Source organism: Ochotona curzoniae, unplaced genomic scaffold (genome assembly GCF_017591425.1).
Source record: "Ochotona curzoniae isolate NIBS_2020 unplaced genomic scaffold, NIBS_Ocur_1.0 scaffold_4701, whole genome shotgun sequence".
NCBI lineage: Eukaryota > Metazoa > Chordata > Mammalia > Lagomorpha > Ochotonidae > Ochotona > Ochotona curzoniae.
The window spans coordinates 60754967-60771438 of record NW_024467122.1 but is presented as its reverse complement, the minus strand read 5'-3'; the positions used below and the strand labels follow the sequence as shown (position 1 = coordinate 60771438).

The 16472-nt window shown below is 37.6% G+C and overlaps 1 protein-coding gene across 1 annotated transcript; it reads right to left on the bottom strand.

The window, feature by feature from the left end:
- Positions 1–1389: 1389 nt before the first annotated feature.
- PIGB (phosphatidylinositol glycan anchor biosynthesis class B) lies at positions 1390–16466 on the bottom strand. The gene is made up of 10 exons (XM_040968552.1): positions 16268–16466; positions 14975–15110; positions 14491–14608; positions 13690–13794; positions 11979–12109; positions 9326–9466; positions 5659–5710; positions 4719–4930; positions 4125–4189; positions 1390–2047 (listed from the first exon to the last, which is right to left on the bottom strand). Exons 1-10 carry the CDS (start codon positions 16401–16403, stop codon positions 1830–1832), a joined length of 1314 nt encoding a protein of 437 aa, XP_040824486.1. The 5' UTR covers positions 16404–16466; the 3' UTR covers positions 1390–1829.
- Between the last annotated feature and the right edge of the window lie 6 nt (positions 16467–16472).

Sequence of the window (16472 nt, the reverse complement as noted above, 5' to 3'; positions counted from 1 at the left end):
GCATTCCAGTTCTGGTAAGGAACGAAGTCTCTACTGCATTTCTCAAAGTTAAGAATGTGTTCATATCATGCACTGTGTAACAGCAAAATGAGCTACCAGCCTAAACTAAAGCATGAAACTCCATTCCAAGGAGCAAAGCCAGCATAACCTGACCTTGGTCAGCTGTTCAGAAACAGTGTGGTCTCAGCGTAGGTAAAGTTACCTTGGTAATAGGATTCTTTATGAAACTGCACATCAAGAAGACTTGCTGTCTTCTGCAGGGGAGCAGAAATTGAACATATATATATGTGTGTATATATATATACACACACACATATATATACATATATATACATATATACATACATATACATATATACACACATATATATACATATATACATATATACACATATGTGTGTGTATATATATATATACACATATATATATAGATTCTGTAAGGCTTGAAAGTAAAGAGTAAGAATACATTCACTGACTGACATCCCATTGATGGTTTTACTGTGGTGCAGAAAGACTAAGAGTAAAAAGATGGATTCATGTCTAGTACTGATTATGACAATGTGAGCCAATTACTTGAGCCACATGAAAATGTGCTTCACAATTGCCCCCAGGAACAACAGAGTGTTACTTGATTTAAAATACCCAGTTAGATAGGAAGTTAAATAATTATAGTTTCTTTTATAACCTATGAAAAGTTCCTTTCCACAAGACAAACCAGTTTTACATTCCAAAGGAGGAGGCAGTACTTTTTCTTCTTCACTATATGCTTTCAAAAAGTATAAGGTAAGATCTTGGTGAACTATACAAAGCCTAAAGCTCCAACCCCACACAGTAGTGCATGGAGAACACCTTGGCACATCTAGATTCCTATTCTCAGTAGGATTACCAAACTGAGAGCATAGAAGAAATGTGGATGTCCCTCCCTGTCTGAGCCATACATGTAAGAACAGAATTTTCAAATTGAAGGGATATTTGATGACTTCCTTGTAGCCTGTAGCTTTTGCTAGGCAATCCAAATTTCTAAATTATGTGTTAGTGATTACCACTGATAACTTTTAAATTCCCCCTACATGATAACTGTTAACTGATGATGCACGGAATATGCCAACTCAAGGTTGTCTATAGCTAAAATGAATTAAATAGAAATTAAGTAGGTGGGGAACTTCCTATAGGCAAGTTGGCTATTTAACTGACAAAGCTTCCTGAAAGACAAGCAGAGGACTGAATGGTTGCATTTTAAAATTCCCGACATACTAAGGTAGTTTAAGCGTTTTTGCATTTCCCAGAATTCCATTTTAAAAAACATTTTGAATGTTTACATAGTTGAAGGGTGTATGCCCATGTGGAGCACTGATCAGGGTGGGGAGAAGCAAGGTGTGGAGGAAGGAGGGGACAAACTTTCCATATTTTTTTTCCTTTTTCTCCTATACCTGCAGAGGAGTAAAGAGGCTGGCAGGAACTCAATTCAGAGTGCCTGAAAGATTGAAAGATCAGGAAAAATGTCCAGCAGAAACTAGTACAAAATTAAACAGGAAAATTTTGTATCAAGATCTGCAGGAAGATCAATGACAACTGAATTTCTGTCAAATACCTATGAAATGTTTTAGGCAGTCCACTTCAGACTTATTTTAAATTTTTAAGAGCACTAAAGTTTACTTATGTGATAAGTGATCTTCATTGACACAAATAGTTTTTAAAAACCAGTAAGTGGGTGTTTACAATTTCTTACCCCTTGACTGATTACCACTTAAAATTTTAAGTCCAAGAGTCTGAAAGACAAGTTTAAAGTAGTTTGATTTCCTTAGCAGCTCACAGTGGAACAACTTTGATTACCTGTAATAAGGAGTAGAGTGGCAAGGCATCATTACAAATACTGAAGCTGAAGATAAATTGGTACTGTTCTGACAGACATTTTGAAGATAACTCATGACATCAAGAGTACCTCGTTGATGGATTAGACCAGTGTATAGGGCGAGAAGTATGTTTGATAAAAACAGGAAACTTAGAGCTGGTTTCTTCCAGGTTTTCAGGTGGGTCAGTGAGTATCCTACATGAAGAGAGGCACATGGAAGCATAATGCTAGTAATCTTGCATTTCTTAAAAATGATTTACACATTCTCATGGAAACAACATGCTAGACACACTATTGGTTTATTTCTGGAGTAAAGTGGGTAGATTACAAGTGTGAAGTTCATAGATCTAGATTTGAATTTCAGATCTGTTTAAACTATTGTACTTTCTGGGCTACTGCACTATTACAGGTAGTTGCTATTATCTCGTTTCAGAAGCACTAGTCATCAACACTTGACTGTGTAATCCAGCTCTCCAGAATGTGTTCTCTAGAAACAGGTGTGGCTGGGTTCCTGGGAGGGTTCCAATGGTCAGTATGTGGTATTCTTTTTCTGGAAGAACAGTTATGGCATTATTTTCCTATTATTGTGTCACTCAGTTTGGAAAAACTAAGCATTTTTAAACGATCTAAGCCTCAGTTCATATTGTTTAGGAGTTGGACTGTCACATAATCACATCGCCTAAGGCTGTTCATTCGTCTGAAACGGCTTTGAGAAATAATCAGATTGGTATGAAGAGAAATGCAGGTAGATTTAAGAAACCAAACCTAGCATTTATTACTTCAACTTCATACCTATATTTCAAAATCACATATGAAAAAATGTAGTAAGAAGGATGAGAATTAGAATTAGCCTTGTGGAAATAGGCTTTTAGAAGTCCAGCAAATAAATTTTAAGCACTTCAAGTTGTAAGGCAAAAACAAAATCTGCCTGAGGGGGCTCCGTTTAATAAGAGCTTTGGTGCAGCCTATCTTGGCAGTGCCCCAGATTATGACTGGCTCTCTGGAATTTCTGCCTAAATTGCAGAACCCCACACATGCAGTGCCCTTTACAGTTTGTTCATTTGTAAAATGCTTACTCGGAATTTCACTTGCAACTATGATATTAGGGATACAGTATGCATGAGTGATACAAACTGGGAATATGTGGTGGTGAATGTTAGGAAGATGGTTGGTGTTGGAAGGTTCACGGCAGCACCTTTTGTACCTGGGATGGGGTGGACTCTTAGGTAATGTTCACCTTACATAGTGCTGATGTTCACTTTATGAAACTACTTTGTGTTTAGGATGGTATTTAAAAAATCAGTCTCTATAATTAGAGAAAAAGTATGAAGAAAACGCTGGGAAGTAAGGACACAGTTGGATGCTATCTAGGGAGACTCATGTGATAGCTTAGTTTCCTAAGCACCAGATACTCACAAAGTAGGTTTTAGCAACATTAAGAGTCAAATGAGCATTTGTGGGATATTCTGGCAGTATAACATTTCTTATTGGTTTGATATAAATGATTCCAAGTTCAACTTGAAGTTCTAAGATACAACTATTAAGACATTGTGGAAAGCCTTTATTTTCACATGTTTTTGGCATCCTGTAAGCACAGATAGGGACAATATTTTCTACATGTCAGAATATGACCTGGCTTGCACTTGAAGCCTCTGAGAATTTTCAAACAGCTTGATATGAAGACTGCAAAGAGTATTTTTAAAGTGAGTTGCTAAAGGAAGACTGGATCAAGTTCCACTGCTAGACTGAGTGGCCGGAAAAGTACAGGAGTCATGGAGTTTTAGTAAGTAGCAGTAGTTAATACCTGAGACAAGGGTGGAGGATAGGCATCCCATAGGCACTTGTGGATGTCTGGGGAGGGACCCAATAGGTGGGTGTTCTGTATCTCTTGACTCTAAATATCTTAAACTGCATATGCTCTAGAGTCTTAAAGAGCTGAGTACAAGGGTGAAAGTCTAGTTTCAGCAGCTATATTCTTCCTTAATGAAAACGAAGACGCTTTACATACTTTTTTACCTTTTAGTGAAAGATTTCTAATAGCAACATTACCACCAAAATATTTGAATATTGGGTTCTTATGTTTTATCTCATTTGCTAGCCTAAAGGAAGAAGAGTTATTTAGACTAGAAAAGGGGTTCATTACAGTAACATAATTAATTTATAATTAAGCAGTTCTCATTTAGCCTAGTTGAAAATAAGTTACTTTAAGGGGCATTCATTGACTCAATTAGCTCTATATAAAGATTTTTCTCTAGTAAACAGTAACACTTACCACAGAACACCATACAGAATGGTAAAACTGGATAGATAAACCTGAATTCTTTGTGGCCCAACATGCTATAAAAAAGATATTAGGTGAAAATATTAATATCACATTACATTAGCAAATTAGTGTATCTAAAATGGAGAATTAACATCTATATGCTGAATGTTTAGACTAAATTTCTTTAGATATTTTCTAATTATGAAATTATAACGTATTAAATAACTTAGTTTGATGTGAAATTATAAAGCATAGCTATATTCTAAAATTGGAACTTCTGTTACCAATTCAAGAAACTAATATATCTTGGAACACACATTTCAGGATAGTATTTCTTTGTTCCTTCAGTATCCCAGAATTCACCTAACTTGTGTTTTTTTAAAGCAAATAAATCAAATGTGTCCAGCTTCTTAAACAGGTGTTAAGCAACCTGAAGTATTTATTCTGTCGGATCCTAATGTTACACTCTGTCTTCTAAAATAATCTCTACTAACAAATCATAAGAGTGAATGAATCCCCCAAACATAAACAGTTCAGTTATTGAAAACTTTAACTTCTTGACAGCTTTCAAAAAAGTATATGTTTGAACAAATGAAATCTTACCTATAAACTAGCAGTGTCCACAGAACAGTCACCCAAAGTATCCGGCACCTCTTTGGAGCTACAAAGCAGCCATGAAGAAAGAAAGGCAAATGACTGCCCAGGACAACTGGGAATCCTTGGCTGAAGTACCAGTGCCATGGATGAGAACCATAAAATGTTCCCAAATTCTGCAGCACGTTAAATTTTAAAAAATTAAACTGAACCACTATCCACTGGCATAGTTGTTGGAGGGGGGAAAAAGAGAGAAATGTTAGTGTCACACACATTTAACCTCAGTGAACTTTATAACATTTTGACTTTTAAAGTCTACAGGTAAAAGCAGACAATACATCAGTAATTTTTTATATTAGTAACTCTATTAAGCAATTCTTATGTGTTTCTTCTCCAAGTATTGTGTTCTTGTTAGTTTGTAAATCACTAGAGGTTTTGAGGAATATATGATAACCATCTAAAATCTTACTCTAGTACCTTCTGTGTCACATGTTACCTGTTAAGATACAGCTTTGCAAACATTACAGCACAAAGCACATGAAAATGATAGCAGCAATACCAGCAACATAATGTGAAGTACTCATGCTAGAAACTAGTGAGCATTTTATATGCAATAGCTCATTTAGTCTTCCAGCCTGATGAGACAGGTACCACGCCATCATTATTTTCAGATAGGGAAAGGATAATTGTGAGGAAAAACTCAAGTAACACAAAGGATCTATGATAAAAGGCATGAAACTCTAACTATGCCTTTCAAATGTAATCAACCTTTTGAAAATGCGTATGTAACCATTATGAAGAAAGCACAGCAAGTGGAATCAAAAGCACATGTTACTAGTCATTTGTTTAGTGTTTCTATGAAAAAATGATTTTAAAAGGATTAAAATCCATATTGAGGTTCAAATGTTTAAAATAAAAACAGTTGTCAGCTTAATATAACTTTACTTACTTCACCAAAAAAAATGCGATCAATTATCAGAGACAAACTCAAGGTTACAAATCTGAAAAACAAAATAGTGGTTCACATTTTGAAATTGCTGAAAATCCAGTATTCGCACATGGCTTTGCAAGTGCCTGGCATCAAAAAGCCCGTTTAAATAAATACATTTGCCAATTTCACCGACTGTATATGTGTTTGCACATTTTAAAAGATCTTTTCATTGACAAGAAGATAATCAAGAAAATTTAGTGAAAACCTGTATTATCTGTTGTTACACAACAAGTTGTCCTAAAACTTGTTGCTCATGCAGCTGCTGTTAAACCTATGAACATTATTTCATAGTTCTTGTGGGCTAGGGATCCAGGTAAAGCTTGGCTGGGTGCTTCTGGGAGAGGTGAGAGATGAATTGTAGGCAAGTCCTTAGATGGGACTGTAGTTTCATCTGAAGGTTCGATTAGGGCTGGAGGAGCGAGAGCTTTCCAATTCACATGCTTGCTGGTATGCTCAAACCCTAAACATGTGGCCTTCTTCCCAAGATAGCTTTGTGACATGACTGGCTTCTCCCACAGGTTTTAGGGTCCTTCTTTGGAAGTGACAGTTCTGTTATTCTGTTATTCTGTTGAGGGACACTGTGCTTTACATTTTTAATCATCATGAATGGTTCTGCTATGAATATTTCTTACATGCCTTTTAATACCCATTTATGCAGTTCTCTTATCTAGGATGGAACTGCTGGGCCCTTGGGTATAAATGCAGTCAACTTTAATGAAACTTGGAGTTTTCCAAAGTGGATAAATCAGTTCACTTTCTTGAAGAAAAACGTAGAGTCCCACACTATCTGTAACCATTTTTAGATGTGTGGTAATGAGTTATGGTGTCTTAATTTACATTCCCTTGTTAAGACAAGCACTTTTCCTTTTTCTGTTGCCCTTTTCTGATACCTAATTACAGGTTTTTGTATGACCTGTATAAAATATTATCTGGTTTTATAAATTACAGTGTCTTCTGTGGCTCTTTTTTTTCCCCCATTCTTTTTATGGTCAGCCTAACAGAGGTCTAGTTGTAATATATTCAAATGTATCTGTCTTATAATTAGCACCTAAGTTCTATTTAAGAACTTTGCCTGCTTCAAGGTTATTAGGATATTCTGGCAGAAGCACAACTACTTTATTTTATATTAAGATCTATAACTTTTTTTTTTAAAGATTTATTTTTATTATTTTTTTTTTGGAAAGGCGGATATACAGAGAGGAGAGACAGAGAGGAAGATCTTCTGTCCGATGATTCACTCCCCAAGTGAGCGCAACGGCCGATACTATGCCAATCCGAAGCCAGGAGCCTCTTCCGGGTCTCCCACGCGGGTGCAGGGTCCCAAAGCTTTGGGCCGTCCTTGACTGCTTTCCCAGGCCACAGGCAGGGAGCTGGAAGGGAAGCGGGGCTGCTGGGATTAGAACCGGCGCCCACATGGGATCCCGGGCATGCAAGGCGAGGACCTTTAACCACTTGTGCCACCATGCCGGACCCAACTTTTTTTTTTTTAAAAAATGCTGGAAGTTGTGGTCCAGATGATTTTTTTCCCCAGAAGGATATACAAATTTTTGTATTTACTGAAAAGACTATTTTCTCTATTGCACTATTATTGTGCTACATATGAAATGACTGTTTATGTTGGGCCTTGATCCATTCCACTGGCCCATCTGCTTTACTTTGCACTCATTCTAAATTGCTTTAATGTTACTTTGCAGTAGGTTTTAATATATAGATAGCAGTGTTAAGTCCTGCACCATTTTTTCCCCCTCAAGATTCTTAGCTGTTTGGGGCATTTTGCATCTTATGTTATAGTTTAAAATCAGCTGATGAATTCATATATACGTACAGACACCCTACTGGCACTTTAATTGGAATTACATTGGGTATACCAGTCAATTTTGGGGAAAACTGAAACTTCAAGTGTTGAGTCTGCCGTCTGTGCATATGGAATATTCCTCCATTTACTCGGGCCTTCATAAGGTTTTTTTCTAGTAATGTTCCACAGCTTTCTGTGCAGAAATTTTCACACATTTTGTTAATTTCTTTGCATGAATATATTTTCTGATGGCATTGAGAATGATGATTTTGTTTTCCTAAATATTCTTCACGAAGATTATGGTTTATACTTAGCACTTTGGACAATAAGGTTAGTTCTATAGATTTTTTACTGTGATCCTCCACATGTTAACAGATTATTATATTTCATTTATCCTTTCTCTTTAAGTAAGCATTTTGCCAAACTGTTTGAGATTGCAGATACTATTCACTCTTTTTGGTTTTGTTCATCAAAAATTTTATTTATTTGAAAGGGTTAGAGATATAGAAGGGGAAAACTGAGAGTCTTACATCCACTGACTGTTTCACCACCCAGGTGGCTGTAAACAGCCAGCTGCAGACCAAACCAAAGTCAGGAGTCAGGAGTTCCCTCCAGCTTGCCCATGTTGGTGCCAGTGTCCCAGGCACTTGTGCCATTCCCTGACGCTTTTTTAGTGCATTAGCAGAGAGCTAGGTCAAAAATGGAGCAGCCAGAACACGAACCAGGGCCCATGTGTGACTGCAGCAGCTTTACCAGCTAAGTCACAATGTTGGGCCCTACCATCCACTTTTATTTTTAAATATGACATTGAGTATTTCCTTAAAAAAAGTTCTCCATAAACACAAACCTTAAAGTTAATAAATTAAATCTTTACTACTACTATACAATTTACAGACTTTGCTCAAATTCTGCTAGTTGTTCTTTATAGCAAAGGAAAAAAAATCATATACTGTATTCACTTTTCATGTTTCTGTGGTCTTTGGAGGATGTGTCACCTAGGTTGGTCTGATGTTGCCTTGTGATGAGATCCAGGTCCTGCATTTGGGCAGAACTGATGGGATGTTTTCTCAGTGCTTCAGATTGGGAGTTCATGGGATCCTGTTCTGTCCTGTCACTGCCAATGGCAACGTTACTCATTTGGTTAAAGCATGTCTACCAAGCTTTAACTTCAAAATCATTTTTTTTTTGTCTTTTTTAATTAATACGCATCTTGTGGAGAGATACTCTGAAACTATGTTAACACCCTATCCTTCCTCAAACTTACTAGTTGTAGCCAAGGGCAGTTTCCACTGATTAATCTTGTATCCAATCAACAGGCTTACTTGACTAATTCTAATAGCTTACCTCTAGGTGCTTTTGAATCTATATAATCACATGCAGTTTTATTCCTTTCTAAACACTCACTTGATTTTCTTATTCCAGTAGCTAAGATGCAGACTAGTGAATTCAAAGAGATAATAAGTATCCTTATGTGTTTTTTTTTTGTCTCCAGAGAAAAGATTTTAATGTGTTAACAGTATAATTTTTCTGCAATGTTTTTATAAAAGATTTTTTTTTTTTTAAATTTGAAAGGGTCACAGAGAGGAAGAGACAGAGGCGGGGGTGGTAGTAACTCCATCCTCTGGTTTGTTCCCCACATGGTCCCAACAGCTGGGGCTGGGCACGGCCAAAGCCAGGAGCTAGGAGCTCCAGCTGGACTAGCACATGAATGGTGTGGCCCAAGCACGTGTTTCACCGACATTAGAAGGTAATAATTGAAAGATGTAAGCATGTTAATAATTATCATTTAGAGGCCAGTAAAACTGATCCATGGATTGTATCCATACTTACCCTACAGGCAGAAAATGCTGCAGAATGAGATTAAGCTTTCTTTGTTCTTGCCAGAAATGCCTGATGAGCAAAGGTATCCATGGAACAACAGCTGTGGGACGAATCACGAAGGCAAGCGCCACCAGGGCCGAGTACTTGACACTGTAAGCGAGGGAAGTATATTACTAAGACATATGGGAAATTCACTGTGAAAACAGTCTACAGTGTAATGTGGCCTTTAAGAAACAGCAGCATTTTCTTTTTGGTAGAATCACCTATGTGAACACTGGAAAATTACTTATGCTTTCTTTTTTCCTTAGTTTTTGGTCTCTAAAAGGAAGTAAGCTCTGACTTCAATTACTTGATAGAAAGCTAACCAAATTTTTTCTAAGGCACTATAAGAAAGTCATACAGACCTTTCTCTTATAAAAAAAGTGCATTTAAAGCAACATTAGGATTACTTAGACATTGATGGGCTTCTGAGTAACTATGATTGTAAACTGAAAGTAAGGTAATTTTATCCAATTAAAAGATAGTTATATACAACTGCTGAAAAGCCTGTACAAACATGTATGATTAGGGATAAAAATGTGTTATCTTTTTCCACTTGACTTACCAGTTAAGTAGTTAAAAGATGATTTGATAATTTAGTTAAATGTTAATGATAATTAACTCATAAAAATAAATACCTATATAGAAATCCATAATGTTTATAAGGTGGTAAGAGCAATGAAACAAATGAGTCATGCAGGCTGGGTAGAAAATTGGTCAGAAAAGAATCTTGGCCCAAAATGCTTCTATGCATTCAACATTTTCAAAAGAAAATACAACTCTAGATTTTTATGTAACATCTGTGAATTCAAAGAACTTTGCCATGTTGCTAACTTTAAGAAACCACTGTATAAATTAAATAAAAATACCTGGGGCTCAATTACTTGCAGACAGTCTAAATGTAGTTTGTTCTGTAATGAAATGACACTCTCAAACGTGGATTTCCTTCCTGATCATACTCCAAATTGTAAGACTTAGTAGTTTCCACCTTTTTGAGTGTGTGTGCATTGGACACGGGCTGGGACTCAAAATCAGAGTGTCTGCCTGGCACAGACCCTTGTGGCTCTCCCTTCATCCTGCTCAGAGCACACTGGTTAAGTATCACAGTTTTCCAACCTTAAAACCCTGGAGTCATTTTCAATAACAACTTCGTATCTTTCCTTACCCCTTTCCAGTTGCTTTTACATGAACTACCATCTCTTATTCGGAATGTTTTAATCATGTTTATTATTACACAGAAGTGTTCCATTAATTCACACCTCCGCCACTGTCATCAACAGGTCCCTCTCATTTTGCAACAGTCTATGTTACACATTTTACCTAGATTCTCATATGTAATTCTTACAAGAGCTCTTCTATTATTATAATTCTGCAGAAATAGTTAACTTCATATTAATCTTAAAAGAATCTTTTAGGATAAGGAATATGTAAAATGTCAGTGTGGAAATATATCTGTCATACAGGGGGAAATGTTCATGCCTCCTGTGGCTGTCCTTTTGTAAATATGTCCCTCTGTCCTCACAGATCCAGACAGAGCGCTGAGCTCAGACAGCCAGTCTTAGAATTTGTCAGTATGAAAGATTTGTCTGATAGCGACTGTGACATTTCACAGAACTAATCAGATTCTCTCAAAATGATTGAGATACACAGAAAAAGTATCATTTTAGCCCTAAGATAATGGGCGACCCCCAACTGGGCTATATACAAGCACAAGATAATTTCCCTGAACTGCTCTGGACTTTGCATAACTTTCCAATTCATTTGTGTACTTAGGTTACTCTGCACTTTCCACCCTGTTTTTCACCGTATCCTTATTTCCACTTTTGTCCTCATAATAATGTCCTCATCATATAGGAAAGTTGAGTGAATATTCATTATTACAGCCAAGAGTCTATGGCGGCAAAGATCATGACTTGATCTTAGCCAACAACTTTTTAGGTAAGAAAAATGGATATTGGTGTTTTAATTAGACTACCAAACTCTGGTTATTCTCTCAGTTTGCACAAAGTCAGGTCAGGTCCAAATATCTTGGATTTATTTGCCCATCTATATCTATAATTCTCCACTCTTGTTTCCATGTGCAGGGAGGCTGAGCTGCCTCGACTCTATCAATGGTATTTCTTGCTTTCTGGCTTCTGATTGGTTTTGGATAGCCAGAGGGCAGGAAAAAAAGTGGAGTCAAGATTCTCTCTTCTTTTGGTGTCTCCTTGCTATCAGTCAAGGCTGCCAGAGCTTGTCTTCCATGAGGGTCTCAAGTGGAACTCACTATGGTCTCAAGTGGAACTCACTATGGTTTCCAGTATCCGTTTCCGTTCCTTGCTCCTTGGAGACTAGAGACGACAGACTTCCTGCTCTCACCAGGGACGAGTGCAAAGCTGTGGTACCAGAATACTCAGCTGAGTGGCTTTCCTAAGTATTGTCTTCACTCGGATAGTCATTTTATTAGATTTTCCTTCATTATTCCAGCTTGAGAAGGTTAGGTGTTTCCTGATGTAACATACCAACTAAAAACATACAGTTCTCATAATTCTCACATTCAGTGGTCTACTAAACATTACAACATGTGGATATTTAAGACTTTTCAAAAGCATGCCTTATGGTAATTAGCAACACTGTATCTCACCTGTTCACAGACTTGGAACCTTCCAAAGGATAGTAGAAAAGAGCAATTCCAGTCAGGACAGTTTCCATGGTGTTTGTAAGGGTTCTGGTGCAGCAATACCACGTGAACCAGGAGCACAACTGGCAAAAAAACTAAGAGCAGTAATGAACAAACATGTATGAAGCAGGAAACGGGAACTCAGTAGTATCTTCTATGGGGAATAATAAGTCTCAATATTGTGAAACCCACCACGCAAGGTAAGTAATGTTAACATAGGCATGCCCCTAGTTTTTATGAAGTTATGTCTAACTCAGATCTATGACATATAGGTAATATCAGATCAATGATTATAGAAATAACAATGAATACTTTCAGGTGTATTTTTGTGGCATGAATAAATTTCCACTTCCCATTAAAGGTATAAAACACTTTTTTCATGGCAGATTTTGTAGAGGACTGAAACTCATAAGTAGATTCTCCCACCCAGTACTTTTGACTGCTTTTTAAAATGTCTTTAGTTTGGAATGTTGTCTTATTTCTTGATGAAAAATTAAGACAAACCAGAAACATGTCAGGTGGCATTATTAAATTTTAAATTGCAAACGAATGAAACCAGCCTTGGGAAGAATATTAAAAAAGTGCATCATTAATGCAGAAGACAGATGTCTTAAAAGTAACTTCTTAGTTGAGGCAAGCTTGCTAAACACGAAGTATTAGGTTTCTGTCTTTTCAAGTGTAGAATTAAAAAAATGTTTTTATTTTTTTCATGAAGTTTCCTAGAAAAACCTAATACTCGTTTTTTGGGGGGGAAAGGATTTCAGAGCCATTATGGCCTTTGCCTTCCATTTTATGCTGAGCCTTCAGAATATATATTCTGTGCTTCATATAAGCACAGAATAAAGGTAATTTTTAAAATTCTGAATAATTAGCAAGGACTTAGCTGCTAAACTAATCTTTTCTTTTAATGCAGAATGCACTGCTTGCAGAAGTCTGTTCCTTTTCCAATTTATAAATAAATTGTACTCCAAAAATGGGTTACTTGGAGTTTGGAATGTATTTTTCAACAGACTGTGGGGACAGGGTAGCTTCCTTACCTGTACCATATTTTTCAAAAGAAACATTTTCTAAAAAGTAATAAGATGATTTATAAGCTTGCTCAAATAAGCTTCTCTGAATTTGGAGAGCCAAGTGAAGTAACAATAGTACCTACTACAACATACCCAGATATGATTTAAGTGGGAAAAACCCATTCAGGATCTGAAATCTGTGTCAAGAATCCACCTCTCCACTTACAATCTATGACAAAAGACAGTATTCTCTATCTCATGTTCTCTCCTTCAATGATTCCAGTTCCTTCCAGCTTCCCAGCAGGTGGTGACAAGTGTAAAGGAATTTCTTTGGCTGCGTCCCAGAACAAGCACTGGACCGAGGCTCACAGGGAGGCAGGCAGTGGTGAGTTGGTGATAGTTAGTGATGATTGGAAGCTATCCTCTGACCTCGTGGAAGGCAGAGATTTTGACAGCTTTCTACAGTGAAGGATCTTCTAAACGCTGTCTCCCTGGGCACGGCGAGGACAGGTAGTATGCTACATGCCATTTGTGTTGTACTGTTCTCAACTAGGATGTTGTGTGAACTGTCTTCTAAAACTATTTGAGGGATTCAACATTTATGCACAAGCATTATGTCCATAGATTTGAATTGGCGCTGGATTTCTCAAGGGTTTCACACTTACCACCCATGTTGCCACTTGGTGATTTTCTATCTGCTTCATTAATGAGTAAAGCCTCACATCTGCTATGGCAGACAGAAGTGCCTGGGCAAGTCTGGGAATCCAAATCTTCATTAGTGAAAGAGGAGGAGGAGAAGATGTTAAAAACATCTGCTGGTTCACCCCGAATTATCACAAAATCAACAAGCTGATTCATTGATGAATGGAAGCCATTCTTAGCACAAAATTAGACAATGTTTTACTGTAATCTTCAGTAAGCATGTTTTTCTACAAAAATTATTAATTTCTCGTGGAAATATCAAAAGGAACTTTACCATTCTTATTACACCCCCACCCCACACACATGTAATTTCAAAACTAATAGTTTCATTTTAACTGATCAACAAACCATTTCCTTGTACTAAGATGCTAGTCTGGAAATATTTAAATGTTCTTTAGTACATAATGGGGTATTCTAAAATCAAATGTCTATGGTTTATTGTAGGGTCTGTAGACAAATCAGCTCATTAAGTGCAAACTATTTTCTGAGGCAGGTACTACATTCCCCTGCTGTATGGAAGGGAAGTCTGCATTTCTTGCCAGCATTCCTCACAACACGACAGTCTGGTTCACGCTCTGTTTCAGCACACATGGAAGAACCATCCCTTACAGTGACTTCGGGTCATGGGATGCCTAGATTAGACTGGTCTTTAGCAACAGTAGCTTCTTAAGAAACAAAGGTACCAACTCAGGGACTGAGTTAACATCCATCAACCTTTTAAGAAGAAGAAATCTATTTTTAACAACTAAGTTTTTTAAACTTACCAACAACTGAACCTTATCTTCCCCCAAAAGGTGCAGAATCTTGTAAATGCTGGCAAAGAGCAAGGGGTAAGTATAACCCCTCAGTCTTTCTGTCCATTCCCAAGTCAAATAGCCATAATTAGCAAAATTAAGGACTATGAATCGCATGGTATCGAAACAAAACTTATTTTCAGTTCTCTTTATAAAAATTTTTCCTTTTTGTTACTTAAGCTCTGAGAAATTTCATATTGGCTATTTAAAAATTGAATTAACTCCAAGACAGGAATGTATTTCTATTTGTATCAAGTACTGAATGCTGTGGGAATATATGCTAAGGACTATGTCAAGCATATTAACTTCAAAAAGAAGAAACAGTATAAAATCATGTCCTTTGAAGAATTTAAATTAGCTGGAGAAAATGGATGAGAAAGGTGTAACAGAAACTGAATACAGTTGCTGAGGTAAATCTACCCGCGCAGTCTGCCACAGAATCTACAAAGGATATTTGAAGACCATATGATGCGCAACTTCAAGAGACTGCCAGTATTCATCCGGAACAAAGCTGGTTTGAACCAGGAAGCAGTTAAAAATACGTAGCACAGTGGTAAACAAGACCAGGTAGGCATTTTCTCCAAGAAGATCTGAAAGATGAAATAAAGCAGTTAGTCAGGTGGTGGCACCTGGAGACCGGCTCTCCTGCTCTGGTTGGTCCCCTGTCCCCTTGGTTCTTTCCCAGGCCACCTGCACAGAAAGGCCAACACCTCACTCTTGGGGATCACCACTCCTTTGCTTAAGCAATCTTTCTTGCAACCTACTGCATAAAGAGAACAGTAAGGTGAATTGAAAAGTGGATTGGGATTAACTAACGTCTTCAGACTAACTAGGTTATACTTTATATTTAATGAAAAAAAGAAAGCCTGGGCTTAAAAAAAAAAAAAACTGACTTAGGACACAACTCTTGGTCAACATGCCAAAACAATTTTATAGAAAATGTTTCCATGCACATTAAAAAATATTCCTCTTCGGGTGAGCATTTGGCATGGGGGTTAGCAAACCTAGAACAGAGTCCTGGCTCCACTTCTGCTGGTACACACACTGGGAAGGCAGCAGGTCATGCCCAGGTACTTGGTCCCTGCCACCCACGTCTGGCCAGGAACAGATGGGAACAGACATGCAGGCATTTAGGGTGTGAATAGGTGCATGAACCTCTCCTTCCTCTCTAGCTTTCAAGGACAGATCTCTGTCTTTGAAATAAATCGTGAAAATAAGATAAAAACCAAATGTGTAGACATGCACACATATGAAGTATACACTAAGCATCAATTAGGGATTATATATATATATATACACACACACGTATAGAGGAGATATATATATATGATATATCCTTTATATATATATTATAAATATTTATATAGGATTTATTTATTTTATTTATTGCTATTTACACTAGGCACTATGTTAATTCTTTCACACACATCTCAATATATTCTCAAAATAATGCTGTGTGGTAGGCATGAGCCCCATCACACACAGAATAAGGCTCAGGAATTACGTTTCCGTGTCAGAAGTTCAAACGCTCCAAGACTGTGAACAGCATTTGGAGATCTGTCGATGAACTTCTGATCGCCAAAGGACAGAGCGTGGGCTGGGCAGAGGATTTAGAAAAATAAAATCTGAATTGTAGTCTCCAATATTGAAAATCACACTTTGTCGTAAAAGCTATTATTTCTAGCACTTCAAGATTCATCAAGATCTGTAAAGACTGGGAAGGCGGCGACAGAACCCCCTCACTTACCTCCGCGGCGCCCGGCGCCCTTCTCCTGGGTGCTTAGGTACAGGACAGACTTTCTCTTCCGCAGCTTGATCTTCTCGTGGGAGCGGTTCTGGGGGCCGCGGAAAGCGAGGCGACCCTCATCGCCCTCCCGCTGCATCCCGCAGCAGCTCGGGAGGTCGCCCGCCGTGGACACCCGTCGTCGCGCCACCTGCTCCGGGCGGAGAGA